Genomic DNA, 15482 nt, shown 5'->3' with positions numbered 1-15482 from the left:
CTAAGCTGAAAGGAGCGATAAAAATGGCTATGGACCTTTATATGAAGAAAATCAATAAAAACAAGAGAAAAAGGAAGCTGATATGGTTCTCCAACCTAGTGGCTGAGAAAATAAAGGCGAAAAAGTTGGCGTTCATGAAATATAAAAAAACCCAAAAAGAGGAGAGCAGAAAGGACTACAGGGTGAAACTGAAAGAAGCCAAGAGAGAGATACGTTTGGCGAAGGCACAGGCGGAAGAACAAATGGCTAAAAATGTAAAAAAGGGAGATAAAAATTTTTTCTGATATATTAGTGAAAGGAGGAAGATAAAAAATGGAATTGCTAGGCTAAAAGATGCTGGGAACAAATATGTGGAGAGTGATGAGGAGAAAGCAAATGTGCTAAACAAATACTTCTGTTCTGTGTTCACAGAAGAAAATCCTGGAGAAGGACCGAGATTGTCTGGAAAAGTTACACGAGAAAATGGAGTAGATTCTGCGCCGTTCACGGAGGAGGGTGTCTATGAGCAACTTGAAAAACTGAAGGTGGACAAAGCGATGGGACCAGACGGGATCCATCCCAGGATACTAAGGGAGCTCAGAGAGGTTCTGGCGAGTCCTATTAAAGACTTGTTCAACAAATCTCTGGAGACGGGAGTGATTCCTGGGGATTGGAGGAGAGCGGATGTGGTCCCTATTCATAAAAATGGTCACAGGGATGAAGCAGGAAACTACAGGCCAGTGAGCCTCACTTCAGTTGTTGGAAAAATAATGGAAGTGTTGCTGAAAGAAAGGATAGTGTACTTCCTTGAATCTAATGGGTTACAGGATCTGAGGCAACATGGCTTTACAAAAGGTAAATCGTGCCAAACGAACCTGATTGAATTTTTTGATTGGGTGACCAGAGAGCTGGATCGAGGACATATGCTAGATGTAATTTACTTGGATTTCAACAAAGCCTTTGATACAGTTCCTCATAGGAGGCTGTTGAACAAACTTGAAGGGCTGAAGTTAGGACCCAAAGTGGTGAACTGGGTCAGAAATTGGCTGTCGGACAGACGCCAGAGGGTGGTGGTTAATGGAAGTCGCTCGAAGGAAGGAAAGGTGACTAGTGGAGTCCCTCAGGGTTCGGTGCTGGGGCCAATCCTGTTCAATATGTATGTGAGTGACATTGCTGAAGGGTTAGAAGGAAAAGTGTGCCTTTTTGCAGATGATACCAAGATTTGTAACAGAGTAGACACCGAAGAGGGAGTGGAAAATATGAAAAAGGATCTGCAAAAGTTAGAGGAGTGGTCTAATGCCTGGCAACTAAAATTCAATGCAAAGAAATGCAGAGTAATGCATTTGGGGATTAATAATAGGAAGGAACCGTATATGCTGGGAGGAGAGAAGCTGATATGCATGGACAGGGAGAGGGACCTTGGGGTGATAGTGTCCGAAGATCTAAAGGCGAAAAAACAGTGTGACAAGGCAGTGGCTGCTGCCAGAAGGATGCTGGGCTGTATAAAGAGAGGCGTAGTCAGTAGAAGGAAGAAGGTGTTGATGCCCCTGTACAGGTCATTGGTGAGGCCCCACTTGGAGTACTGTGTTCAGTTTTGGAGACCGTATCTGGTGAAAGACGTAGGAAGACTTGAGGCGGTCCAGAGGAGGGCGACGAAAATGATAGGAGGCTTGCGCCAGAAGACGTATGAGAGACTGGAAGCCCTGAATATGTATATCCTAGAGGAAAGGAGAGACAGGGGAGATATGATTCAGACGTTCAAATACTTGAAGGGTATTAACATAGAACAAAATCTTTTCCAGAGAAAGGAAAATGGTAAAACCAGAGGACATAATTTGAGGTTGAGGAGTGGTAGATTCAGGGGCAATGTTAGGAAATTCTATTTTACGGAGAGGGTAGTGGATGCCTGGAATGCGCTCCCGAGAGAGGTGGTGGAGAGTAAAACTGTGACTGAGTTCAAAGAAGCGTGGGATGAACACAGAAGATTTAGAATCAGAAAATAATATTAAATATTGAACTAGGCCAGTTACTGGGCAGACTTGCACGGTCTGTGTCTGTGTATGGCCGTTTGGTGGAGGATGGGCAGGGGAGGGCTTCAATGGCTGGGAAGGTGTAGATTGCCTGGAGTAAGTCTTAACAGAGATTTTGGCAGTTGGAACCCAAGCACAGTACCGGGTAAAGCTTTGGAGTCTTGCCCAGAAATAGCTAAGAAGAAAATTAAAAAAAAAAAAAAAATTTAAATTGAATCAGGTTGGGCAGACTGGATGGACCATTCGGGTCTTTATCTGCCGTCATCTAATATGTTACTTCAGCGCGCACTAAAAATGCTAGCGCACCTTAGTAAAAGGAGCCCTTAATGTGGACAAATGAAAAAAGTGATAACACATTGGGAAGAATAATCCAAATCATAGTTACCTCATGCTAGGATAAATCCTAGGAATCAGCACCTAAGAAAAAGATCTGGGTGTCATTGTAGACATTACACTGAAAGCTTCTGCGTAGTGTGTGGCTTTGGCAAAAAAAAAAAAGCAAACAGGATGCTAAGAATTAGGAAAAGAATAGTAAATAAGACCAAGAATATTATAATGCCTCTGTATCATCCCATGATGTGTCCTTACCATGAGTATTGTGCACAGTTTTGAAAAAAACTTAAAAAAAGATGTGGTGGAAGAAGAGGGACCAGAATGATAAAGGGGATGGAACTTCTCTTGCATGAGGAAAGACTAAAGAGGTTGGGGCTCTTTAGCTTGGAAAAGAGACAGTTAAGGGGGGATTATGGTAGAAGTATACAAAATTCTGAGTGGTATAGAATGGGTAAGAGTGAATTGAGTTTTCACCCTTTCCAAAAGTACAAAACAAATAGGAGGAAATATTTTTTTATTCAAAAAATAATTAAGCTCTGAAACTTGTTGCTAGAGGAGGTGGTTACAGCAGTTAGCTAACTAGGTTTAAGAAAAGTTTGGACACGTTCCTGGAGGAAAAGTCCATAGTCAGCTATTGAGACAGACTTTTAGGGAAGTCATTGCTTGCCCTGGATCGGTTGCAAGGAATGTTTCTACTATTTGGTTTTCTGCCAGGTACTGTGACCTGGATTGGCCACTGTTGGAAAATGGGACACTGGGATAGATGGACCATTGGTCTGACCCAGTATGGCTGTTCTTATGTTGTTATGATTTCCAAGGTCCTCAGACAAAATGGACCAAAATACTTAAAGAATAAGCTAACCCTTTACACACCTTCGAGACTTCTGAGGTCATCAAGGAGCATCACTATCTGTACCCTAATCGAAATAAATTGTACAATGTGATACCCTCCAGTGAGGCTTCTCATTTCAGGCATCTGTCGCAGCTCTAGGGAGATGCATATGGATGCTTAAACTTGGCCAAGGCTACTTCCGGGCAAAACACCACCCAAGCCCAGCCTTAGGTGAGCTTAGGTGTCTTGACAAGCTTAACCATCTCTTTTCCAAGCTAAAGTGCTTTGGTATCCCATGACAAACACCTACAGTGTAGGCATCCTGCCTTGGGGAGCTTTTTTCAAAAAGCGTGCATCCCAATTGGCTGTCTTCCACTGTCTACAATCGGGACGCCCGTTTATAGAACCAGCCCCAGAATGTGTAACCACAAAAAGGCGGTATAGAAGTCCCATTCCCTTTCCCCTTTCAGTTGTCAGATAAAAAAATCTGAGCGAAGAAAGCCTTAGAATGAGAGTGTTCTGTGTTTCTGATATTAAAGATAACAAAGAAACTTGAGTGATTAAAACATTATGGTGAGAGTATTCTGTGTTTCTACTGTCTCTTAAATCGGACTCTTCCAAGACAAAATGCCTATCTTTTCTTTACCTCTGTGTCCTCTTGTAACAGAATGAATATTACTGTAGGTTAGACTTCCTATGGAAGAACAAGTTTAAGAAAGAGCGTGATGAAATTGAGACCATGGAGAATCTAAACAGAGTTTTGCTGGAAAATGTGCTCCCAGCCCATGTAGCTGAACACTTCTTGGCCCGAAATCTGAAGAATGAGGTTAGTCACTCTTAAATAACTATCTTTTCCTAGTGCTAAATCTGCCTAGCCTTCTGAAAAGTTAATGAAAATGAAATATTTACGAAAGTATGCAGACCACATAGCAATCAGCAATAAACCTGATATAGTTATGGGTGCCTAAATGCAGTATTTTCCAAGTAGCACATTGAAGTGACAGCTTATATCAGTTCTGTATCAGTGTATTCTATCAGTTTCATTCCTTCTCTTAGGCTTTATGTCCCACCCACACTCTACCTAGACTCTGTCTAAATGCATGTTGATCCTGCAAATACGCACTATTGTAGATACCGTATGTGCATATTTACAGAATAGTACTTGGGAAATGTTTGGTGCACATATGGTTGTATATTATTTTATTGTTTATTGAAAGCTTCTATACTGCTACTAATGACTGGGGAGTCAATTCAGAGTGGTTTACATGAGCTTCTGTAATGGTGTTACAATACATGAGCTTCTATAAAGGTGCCCTGCTCCGCCCCCCCCGATCCAGCCGGAGGACACTTACTTTAAAAACGACCCAGCGCACCTCACATACAAAGACCAGCCAGATCGAGCCGGCGTGGGAGCCCTGCTCCGCCCCCCCCGATCCAGTCGGAGGACACCTTCTTTAAAAACGACCCAACGCACCTCACATACAAAGACCAGCCAGATCGGGCCGGCGTGGGAGCCCTGCTCCGCCCCCCCCAATCCAGCCGGAGGACACCATCTTTAAAAACGACCCAGCACACCTCACATACAAAGACCAGCCAGATCGGGCCGGCGTGGGAGCCCTGCTCCGCCCCCTCCCGATCCAGCCGGAGGACACCTTCTTAAAAACGACCCAGCGCACCTCACATACAAAGACCAGCCAGATCGGGCCGGCGTGGGAGCCCTGCTCCGCCCCCCCCTGATCCAGTCGGAGGACACCTTCTTTAAAAACGACCCAACGCACCTCACATACAAAGACCAGCCAGATCGGGCCGGCGTGGGAGCCCTGCTCCGCCCCCCCCGATCCAGTCGGAGGACACCTTCTTTAAAAACGACCCAACGCACCTCACATACAAAGACCAGCCAGATCGAGCCGGCGTGGGAGCCCTGCTCCGCCCCCCCCGATCCAGCCGGAGGACACTTACTTTAAAAACGACCCAGCGCACCTCACATACAAAGACCAGCCAGATCGGGCCGGCGTGGGAGCCCTGCTCCTCCCCCCCCCGATCCAGCCGGAGGACACCTTCTTTAAAAACGACCCAGCGCACCTCACATACAAAGACCAGCCAGATCGGGCCGGCGTGGGAGCCCTGCTCCGCCCCCCCCCCCGATCCAGCCGGAGGACACCTTCTTTAAAAACGACCCAGCGCACCTCACATACAAAGACCAGCCAGATCGGGCCAGCGTGGGAGCCCTGCTCCACCCCCCCCCCCCCGATCCAGCCGGAGGACATCTTCTTTAAAAACGCCGACGTTCGGCGCGCCAACGAAGGCGAGCACCTGAGGGGAGTACTTGGGGGACTCGGAACACCACCACCCCAAAGACCGCTCCACTGAATCTCCTGCCTATTCCCCGCTCCTCCCCGCTCTCCCGCTTATTGCCACCCCACTCAAACCCTCCACAGTCCTACAACAATATATTCGCAATCCTTTGCAAGTGTACCATTGATAAAGTCAGAAAACCTGCTTGGACAAAAACCAACATAAGTAGATACTAGAAGGATTTCAATAAACCAGCAAACATGAAGCTCTTATCAATCCTACTATTATATTTACTATGCAATAACGTTAAAAACGTTATATCACTATATCCAAAGCTTCACTCCGTCCACGAACCCGACACACTCATTAAGCTCCTAATCAACCAACAGGAAGACAGAGTAAATCAAATTAAAATAATCACAAGTAATAATAGACCTCACCGTACCCACAAAAAAAGACCAAGGGAGATAAAACTCATCAAAATCACTACACCCACCATACCCATCACAAGTACCTCCATTCCCTGCGCCTACCTCAACACTAGATCAGTGAGGAACAAAGCGTTCTTAATCAAAGACTGGATCATCTGCAAGAAGCTAGCCTGCCTCTTTCTAACGGAAACATGGCTACTGTCAGAAGAGGATCCAATACTAAATGACCTAATACCAGATAATTACAAAATCCACATGTTAAACAGAGAAGACCGGAGAGGGGGAGGACTAGCAGTCATCCTCAAGGAAGAACTCAAACTTGAATTAGTGGACTCCAAGATAACCAACCAATTAAAAACACTAGCATGCAAAATTAGCAACAAGGACCTAGAAGATTACCTCTCCTGTATTCTAGTTTATGTTCCGCCAAAATGCTGGTCAAAGGCCAGAGAAGACCTCTACGAATTCATCCTTCACAACACAATCACTCCGTCTTACAATATTATAGCAGGAGATGTAAACCTACATCTAGAGAACGAGGACAATCCCGACACAAAAGACTTTAAAAACTTCCTATCCTCACTCAACTTCATTCTCCCTTCAACCACACAAACCCATGAAAAAGGCCACCAACTAGATTTGGTAACTATGTCCTCAAAAGAAACCCTAAATCCCACTATTTCCATATCAAATGGCATCTGGAACCATGACATCTGGTCCGATCACTTCACTTACTACTTTAATTTAATCTGGAACCAACCAAAAGAAAAAACTCACCCAAAGATAAGAAAAAAAGAACATCTCACAAGAGGCCACATTAACCCAGAGGAATACTGGGCCCACTATGAAGCGCGAGAGGAGACAAACGAAGAGGATGAATTCTGGGAACAGTGGTCGAAAACAAGCACAACCATCTTAGACAAAATAGCTCCTAAACAAAAAAGAACAAACCGCTCAAATAAATATAATAACTGGTTCGACTCCGAACTACTAAAAATGAAACAATCAATACGACGTCTAGAAAGGATCTGGAACAAAACAGGTGAAACATCTGATAGGAACAATTGGAGATCAAACATAAAGGAATACAAACAACTGATAAAAGAAAAAAGGAAAACTTTCTACTCATCCAAAATATACATATCCAACACAAGTTCAAAAGGAGTCAACACTCATGAAATGTTCAATCTAGTTAAAAATTTATTCGACACCACACGCCACAGTCAATCCAAGCACGACACAAAACTTCCATCAGCAGACGACCTAGCACAATACTTTGATTCAAAAATTGCGAACCTAAAGAACAACTGCCCAGCAAACAACACAGATGAGCAGCAAATAGCCAACACACATGTAAATGAAATACCAGCGGACATGTTTTGGAACTCCTTTCAGGACCTAGAATGGAACAACTTCATAAAACTCTACAACAAATACACTAAATCAAACTGCATCCTAGACCCCTGTCCCCCCAACATAATGAAAGCAGCCCCATTAGACTTTAAAATAACACTATGGACTCACATGTCCAATAATTTCAAAAACGGAAAATTCCTATCAAAAAATGGTCACATTATAATCACCCCAATTCCAAAAAATCATAAACTACCCCTAACATCAGCAACCAACTATAGACCGGTAGCATCCATCCCATTTTTCATAAAAATAATGGAAGGCTTGGTACAAACCCAATTGATGAACTACCTAGATCAGTTCTCACTACTACATGAAACCCAGTCTGGCTTCAGACCTTTGTTTAGTACTGAGACGGTGATTGCAGCGATCCTAGAATACCTACGTAACTTATTCAGCAAGGGCCATAAAGCCTTAGTCATGCAATTTGATATGAGCTCGGCCTTCGACTTGGTGGATCACGAAAAGTTACTACAATGCCTAGACGCAATCGGCATTGGAGGAGAGGTGCTGGACTGGTTCCGAGGATTCCTGACAACCCGCACCTATCAAGTTCGCTTCAATTGCAATCTCTCTAAAATCTGGACAAACCCATCAGGCGTGCCACAGGGGTCCCCACTATCCCCACTACTCTTCAACGTTTATATAGCTTCACTAGGTACACAGCTGACCCAGCGAGGCATAAAAGTATTTAGTTATGCAGACGACTTCACAATCATTATCCCGTTTATTTCATCTCCCTCTGAAATCACCCCCACAGCAACTGAAGCGCTAAACACGATGGAACAATGGACCTCAGAGTTCAAATTGAAGCTCAATCCGGATAAAACTAAACTCTTTATAGCCTCGCCACACGCACATAAAACGACAAAATCACTACACATAAACAATCTCAACTACCCCATTCAACCAACGATGAAGATCCTAGGAGTAGTACTAGACCAAGGTCTAACCATGAAAGACCATATAGACTCCCTAATCAAAAGAGAGTTTTTCACTCTCTGGAAACTTAGGTCCATCAAGGCGTACTTCCACACTTCAGCTTTCAGAATTCTAGTACAATCCCTAATACTAAGCCATCTGGATTACTGCAACATCATCCATCTGACAATCACCCAGAAGCAAATGCATAAACTACAACTGATACAAAATACAGCAGTCAGGATGATTTTCGGGCTGAAGAAGTCCGACCACATAACCCCTTCCTACAAACTCCTACACTGGCTGCCGATGGGGGCACGCACGAAGTTCAAGCTAGGATGTCTCTGCTTCAAGGTATTAAATGGACTAGCCCCCAAATACATTGCAGTCCTCTTCTCATTCCCAACCAACAGATATGAAAGAAAAACACACCTGAAATTTGTCTCCCCTCCGGCCAGAGGGTGCAAATATAAGAAATACCATCAACAACTGCTATCGTACCAAGCAGCCACATGGGGTAAAGAATTAGAAAAACTAATTGCACACACAAACAACTATGGAGAATTTAGGAAACACCTAAAAACCTACCTGTTCTTAAAATATCTAGATAACGAACCAGGACATCAACCCTTGTAACACCATCACAAACCTGATCTTGTAAACTGCTAACCCTAACCCCTAATCACCAACTACGATCACTCCATTCAATTCATGGAATATTTCTACTTCTCTGTAAGCAGCATGGCACTTCTTGGCCTTGCAGCCCACAAACTGTTGTTACTACTATTAATGTTGATACTATCAGATGTACACAGCAATACTCCTTAATTCGTTGAATGTACAGCTTCTATTTATTGTATTTACAGTTTCCCTTTATTGTTAACCGCCTAGAAGTCGCAAGATTGTTGGCGGTATATAAGAATAAAGTTATTATTATTATTATTATTAAAATAAAGAGTTAGTTTTCTGAGATGGTTTTCAATACAGACATATTTAATAATAATAATAACAGTTTATATACCGCAGTACCGTGAAGTTCTATGTGGTTTATAAAAGATTAAACAAAGGTACAAATTGATTGAACTTAAGAGAGGTGGAAGAAAGTGATTAATAGGTCAAGAAAACCATTATTGAGGAGAGAGAGATGTACGGGTCAGCTGTCTAGATACTTCAGGAACAGGTATGTTTTTAGACGCTTCCTGAATTCCTCATAAGTAGTGGGCAAAAGCAATTGTTCTAGATCTTTACCCCATAATGCTGCTTGATGTGAGAGAAGGTGTTCATGGTGTTTTTTCAGTTTACAACCTCTAACTGGGGGGGAAATGAAGTTCGAATGTGAGCTTCTCTTGTGTCTTTTGGCTGAGAAGGAGAAAAGGTCAGTTATGTATTTAGGGGCTAGTCCGTATAATACTTTAAAGCAGAGGCAGGCAAATTTAAACTTTACTTGTGCTTCCATCGGTAGCCAATGCAACTGCCGGTAGTAGGGTGTCACGTGATCAAATTTCTTTAGCCCGAAGATTAGTCGGACCGCTGCATTTTGCATTAATTGAAAACGTCGCATATTCTTTTGGGAAATTACTAAATAGGCAATGTTACAGTAGTCAAGTTTGACTTAGTACGAGGGATTGAACCAGGGATTGAATGCTGACGTATCGAAATATGATTTAATGGATCTAAGTTATACCATAATCAGTCATCCTACATATATGTACACATTTATACCATAGTCAATATGCTAAAGTCAGGTGCTTAACTGTAGGCATCTGCATTATAGAATTGTCCCAATCAAGTATAAGCACACATATTCATCTTCTATGACATTTGTGCTTTATTGCAGCTGGATCTGAGTGTCTGTTTTATAAAGACACATAGGCACCTCAAATACCTTTATGAAATAGACTTAATATGGCACCTATTTGCCTTGACTGTTGCTGTTGTCTAGTGCTGCCCGATTCGCGATTCAAATTGATTCTCTGATTCACTTCAGGTGAATCGATTCGAATCGGTTTGTTTTTTAAGAAAATTGGACTTACCGATCCGTTGGCCCCCTTGTTAGAGACCCGTTCGGGCTTTCCCTCTGCCACCGGAGTCCTTGCTTCTGGTTTAACTTCCAGTTTTGCAAAACTGGAAGTTACATCGAAGCAAGGACTCCGGTGGCAGAGGAAAATCCCAAACAGGTCTCTGGTGCAGATGGTGGCAGCAAGGCTCTCTCCTTCCCGGCCACAAGTATTTCTCCTCTCCTCCCTGGCCAGGCAAAGCAGCAGTAGTGAATGCAATTCACTATCCTGCCGCTACTCCGGGCGTCTTCTCTCCATTCGGCCACTCAAGCTGAAACAGGAAGTTTTCACTGAGGACGGGCCACAGTGGAGAGAAGACGCAAGGAGTGGTGGCAGGAGTGGATCGCTACCGCCACCTGCAGACCTCTTCCCAGATGCATCACTCCTGCCAGACTCTCTTTGTGAATGGTGCGTGGGTGTGGTGGTGGTGGGGGCTTTGGAGTGCCAGGGGGTCTACAGGTTTGGGGAGGTCTACTGATGTAAGGGGATCTGGAGAGGGGGTGTTATAGGGGGGTGGGGTGGAGGCAGGAGAGTGGCACACTGGCTATTCCTAATGAAGAAATGTCCTTGTCCCAGCCACTCCGATGGGTCTCACATTTATGTGCCTTAGAGAGATAGTGTAAAGCCTTTTTATTTTCTGGCTAAAATCTTTAATAATTGTGCTACACCACAATAAATATTTTGTGTACCATAAAAATTTTTTTTAAAAGGTAGATGGAGGGATAGGGGAGATGGGGAGTTGGTGGACTGGAGGAGAGATAGGGAGAAGATAGATGGGAGAAATGAACTTGGTGGAGGGGGAAGATGGACTTGGGGGAGATCATGGAGAGGGGAGATGGGAAAGATAGAAGAAATAAGGATCTAAAAACAGGAGAGGGAGAGAGATGGTGGACAGTGGGATTAGGGAGGGAAGGAATAGAAAGGAAGAGAAGTTGGACACAAGAGATGGTGGGGGGATAGAGATACTGAATAGGAGGGTAGTTAGAAAGGGAAAGGGAGAGCTGGTGGGGAAGGAGGGAGAGATGTTGGATGACAGGGTAGTTGAGAACAGGAGAGATGGTGGATCTGGGCAAGAGACCCTGGCAAGCAAGTTATCAGAAGACGTTTGTTGCAGAGCCTGGGACCAACATGATTTGAAAAATGACCATTCAACAAAAGGTAAAACAAATAAATAAATTATTTTCTGTTTTGTGATTATAATGTGTCAGAGTTGAAATTTGTATCTGCCAGAGCTGAGGTAGGATTTAACAGAGAGAGGAAAAGTATTTTTGGTTAGTTTATTTTGTTTACACCACAGCACCAGTGTGGGTAGGAGAGGGCAAAGAGGGTGAAGAGGCTATAAAATAAACTCACCAGGATGTTTTGAAAAAAGCACCCAATTGTACAAGAAAATCGAATCAAAATATTTTTTCCTGAATCGGGCAGCACTACTGTTGTCCATATCTCACCATGGCGAGACCCAGACAACAGCAACAATCATGATGCCAGTCACAAAAACCTTAGAGAATCTTTGCCCTTTTCACATAACTATTCTTATATAAAATCAGGCCCTTGCTGTAATATATAGATAAAGAAGTTCATTGTAGAAATATTCCATTAACATTTACACATACAAATAACATTTATATACATAAATGCCATAGATGTGTAAATACCAATTTTACAAACATGCCATTTACATATGTGTAGATTCCACAAGACACACATACTTAAAGAGTGTGTTCAGGGCATAGTGGTCCAAAGAATTAAGCATGTAAGCCCCATTTTACATTGGGTATACACATATATTTTGAAAAGTTTCCCCCTTTGCATTTACACCTGCTCTGAGACATGTAAATATGAGCTAATTATTTGGACCTGGGATCTCTACCTGTGACTGAGGGAACAATTGTGCTCATAGTCATTGGAAGGTGGCGGTACTAGCCCCACTAGGAAAAAGCGATCACAACACGATCCAGTACAAGCTAGAAATCGGATCATCAAAGGTGAAAAGAACTACAATGACAACACTCAACTTCAAAAAAGGGAATTATGATGCCATGAGGAAAATGGTGGGAAATAAACTCAACAACAACGCAAAGAAGATGGAGTCCGTAGAAAAAGCCTGGACCCTACTCAAGGGCACAGTGCACGAAGCACAGAACCTGTGCGTCCCCAAGTTCAGGAAAGGGTGCAAAAAAAATAGAACAAAAAACCCAGTGTGGATAACAAATGCAGTAACAAAGGCGATAAGTGACAAGAAAGCATCGTTCAAAAAACGGAAAAAGGACAAAACAGAGGACAACCAAAAGGAGCATAAAATACACCAAAAGAAGTGTCACCGAGTGGTTAGGAAAGCAAAAAGAGAATATAAAGAGAGACTGGCGAGGGAAGCAACAAACTTCAAATCATTCTTCAGGTACGTTAAGGGGAAGCAACTAGCAAGGGAGGAAGTGGGACCCTTGGATGATGGGGACAGAAAGGGAGTGGTAAAAGAGGAAAAAGAGATAGCTGACAGGTTAAATAAGTTCTTCACGTCAGTTTTCACGAGGGAGGACACAACCAACATTCCGGAACCCGAGGAGATCGTAAAAGGAGAGCAGGATGAAAATCTGATCCAATTAGAGGTGAGCAAGGTGGATGTCCTCAGGCAGATAGACAGGCTAAAGAGCGACAAATCGCCAGGTCCGGATGGCATTCACCCAAGGGTACTCAAGGAACTAAGAAATGAAATAGCTGAGCCACTTCGACAAATATGCAACCTATTCTTAAAAACTGGAGAGATTCCGGAGGACTGGAAAATAGCAAATGTCACGCCCATCTTCAAGAAAGGCTCAAAAGGAGACCCAGGAAACTACAGGCCGGTGAGCTTGACCTCGGTCCCGGGAAAGATGATGGAAGCGCTGATTAAAGACAGCATCTGGGAACACATCGAAAACAATGGGCAGCTAAAGTCGAGCCAGCATGGCTTCTGCAAGGGCAGGTCATGCCTCACGAACTTATTATACTTCTTTGAGGGGGTAACCAGCCAGGTGGATAAAGGGGAATCCATAGACATCATTTACCTTGACTTCCAAAAAGCCTTTGACAAGGTGCCACACGAAAGACTGCTAAGGATGCTATGGAACCGCGGGGTACAAGGGGAGGTCCACCGATGGATCAAAAACTGGCTGGCGGACAGGAAACAGAGGGTTGGAGTAAAGGGCCATTACTCAGACTGGCAATGGGTCACGAGCAGAGTTCTGCAGGGGTCGGTACTGGGACCGCTCCTGTTCAATATATTTATTAACGACCTGGAGGCAGGAACAAAATGTGAGGTTATTAAATTTGCGGATGACACCAAGATATATAGCAAGGTCAATAACATGGAGGACTGCGAAGATCTCCAAAAAGATCTGACAACACTGGAAAAATGGGCCAAAAAGTGGCAAATGAGCTTCAACATAGGGAAATGCAAGGTCATGCATATAGGGAAAAAGAACCCGATGTTCACTTACAAAATGGGGGGATCACCGCTAGGGGTGAGTAACCTTGAAAGAGACCTGGGAGTGATGGTAGACACAACATTAAAGGCGTCGGCACAGTGCGCCACAGCCTCAAGGAAAGCAAACAAAATGTTGGGTATCACGACCAGGACGAAGGAAGTCATCCTGCCACTGTATCGTGCAATGGTGTGCCCGCACCTGGAGTACTGTGTTCAGTACTGGTCACCGTACCTCAAGAAGGACATGGCGGTACTTGAGAAAGTCCAGAGAAGAGCAACTAAGCTAATAAAGGGCATGGAGGACCTCTCATATACTGACAGACTGAAAAAGCTGGGGCTTTTCTCCCTGGAAAAGCGGAGACTTAGAGGAGACATGATAGAAACCTTCAAGATCATGAAGGATATAGAAAAAATAGACAGGGACAGATTTTTCAAATTATGGGGAACCACAAGTACAAGGGGACACTCAGAGAAATTGAAAGGAAAGAGGTTTAGAACAAACGCCAGGAAGTTCTTTTTCACACAGAGGGTGGTGGATACATGGAACGCGCTACCGGAGGATGTGATAAGCAGGAGCACGCTACAGGGCTTCAAAGAAGCTTTGGATAGGTACTTGGAGGACAAAGGGATTGAGGGGTACAGATAAGAGTAGAGGTAGATTATAGGGACAGGATTAGAGGTAAGTTATAAAATTAGTCAGGGACCACTGTTCAGGCAATGGGCCTGATGGGCCGCCGCGGGAGTGGACCGCTGGGCAAGATGGACCTATGATCTGCCTCAGCGGAGGCAACTCTTATGTTCTTCTGAATGGGGTGGGGGACCCACAGAGGCCATGACCTCCCCCCAAATTGCAACTTATATCCCTGGTGGTCTGCTAGTCCGGTTGGTGGCGGCTGGTTTCTTCTGACGCTGAGCAGCAAAGAGTAGGAGCGCACTGTGGCGCTACTGCTCGATGCTCATCGGCTTCTTTGACTGGTTCCCGCAAATTCTTGCGAATTGCAAGAATTCGCAGGAGCAAGTCAAAGAAGCCACTGAGTGCCGAGCAGGAGTGTCAAAGCGCACTCCCATTCATTGCCGCTCAGCAGCAGAAGAAACCAGCTGCCACCAACTGGGAGAAGGTAGGAGGATGGGGCAGGGTGCAAAGCCTGGGAGGGAGGGAGGGAGGGCGCTGGGTGCAGAGCCTGACAGGGGAGGGAGGGGGGCTGGGTGCAGAGTCTGATGGGGTGGGAGGATAGCTGGGTGCAGAGTCTGGCAGGGAGAGGCTGGGTGCAGGGGGGTAAGGAGTTGGGAAGGCAGGGAGGACAGATGCTCAGGGGGTTGGGAAAGACGGATACTGCACGTACTGGGAGAGGGTTAGAAAGGACAAATGCACGGGCTGGGGGGTGGGAGGTTAGGAAAGGAGGAAAAGAGAGATGCTACACAGATAGAATAATGGGAAGGGAGAGAAATAAATGCTGCCGGTGGGGGAGGGAAAAGGAACGGAGAATTGTTGGACATAGGTGTGTGGCGTGAGAGGGAAAGAGAGATGATGTATATGGGGAAAGGAATAAAGAGGGAGAATTGTTGGACATGATAGTGGTGGAGAGGAAGGAGGGAGAAATGTTACACTGTGAGGGAGGAGAGATGACTCATAGAAGGGAGAAATGTCAAACCACGGGAATGGAAAGGAGAGAGAGAGAGATGCCAGAGACTGGGAAAGATGGTTTAAAAACCTAAATCACCAGGCAA

The 15482-nt window shown here is 44.4% G+C and overlaps 1 protein-coding gene across 3 annotated transcripts in view; it reads left to right on the top strand.

Annotated features, from left to right (window-relative positions):
• Positions 1-15482, top strand: part of ADCY2 (adenylate cyclase 2) — a 1055565-nt gene that overhangs the window by 809278 nt on the left and 230805 nt on the right. For all 3 annotated transcript variants that reach the window (XM_033929720.1, XM_033929718.1, XM_033929719.1), the window contains one exon: positions 3842-4000. In XM_033929720.1, coding sequence (XP_033785611.1) covers positions 3842-4000 — 159 coding nt within the window. The remainder of the gene's footprint in view (positions 1-3841; positions 4001-15482) is intronic.

Source organism: Geotrypetes seraphini, chromosome 2 (assembly GCF_902459505.1).
Source record: "Geotrypetes seraphini chromosome 2, aGeoSer1.1, whole genome shotgun sequence".
NCBI classification, from domain to species: Eukaryota; Metazoa; Chordata; class Amphibia; order Gymnophiona; family Dermophiidae; genus Geotrypetes; species Geotrypetes seraphini.
The sequence above is the reverse complement of the archived record's forward strand: the minus strand, read 5'-3'. Positions and strand labels throughout refer to the sequence as shown.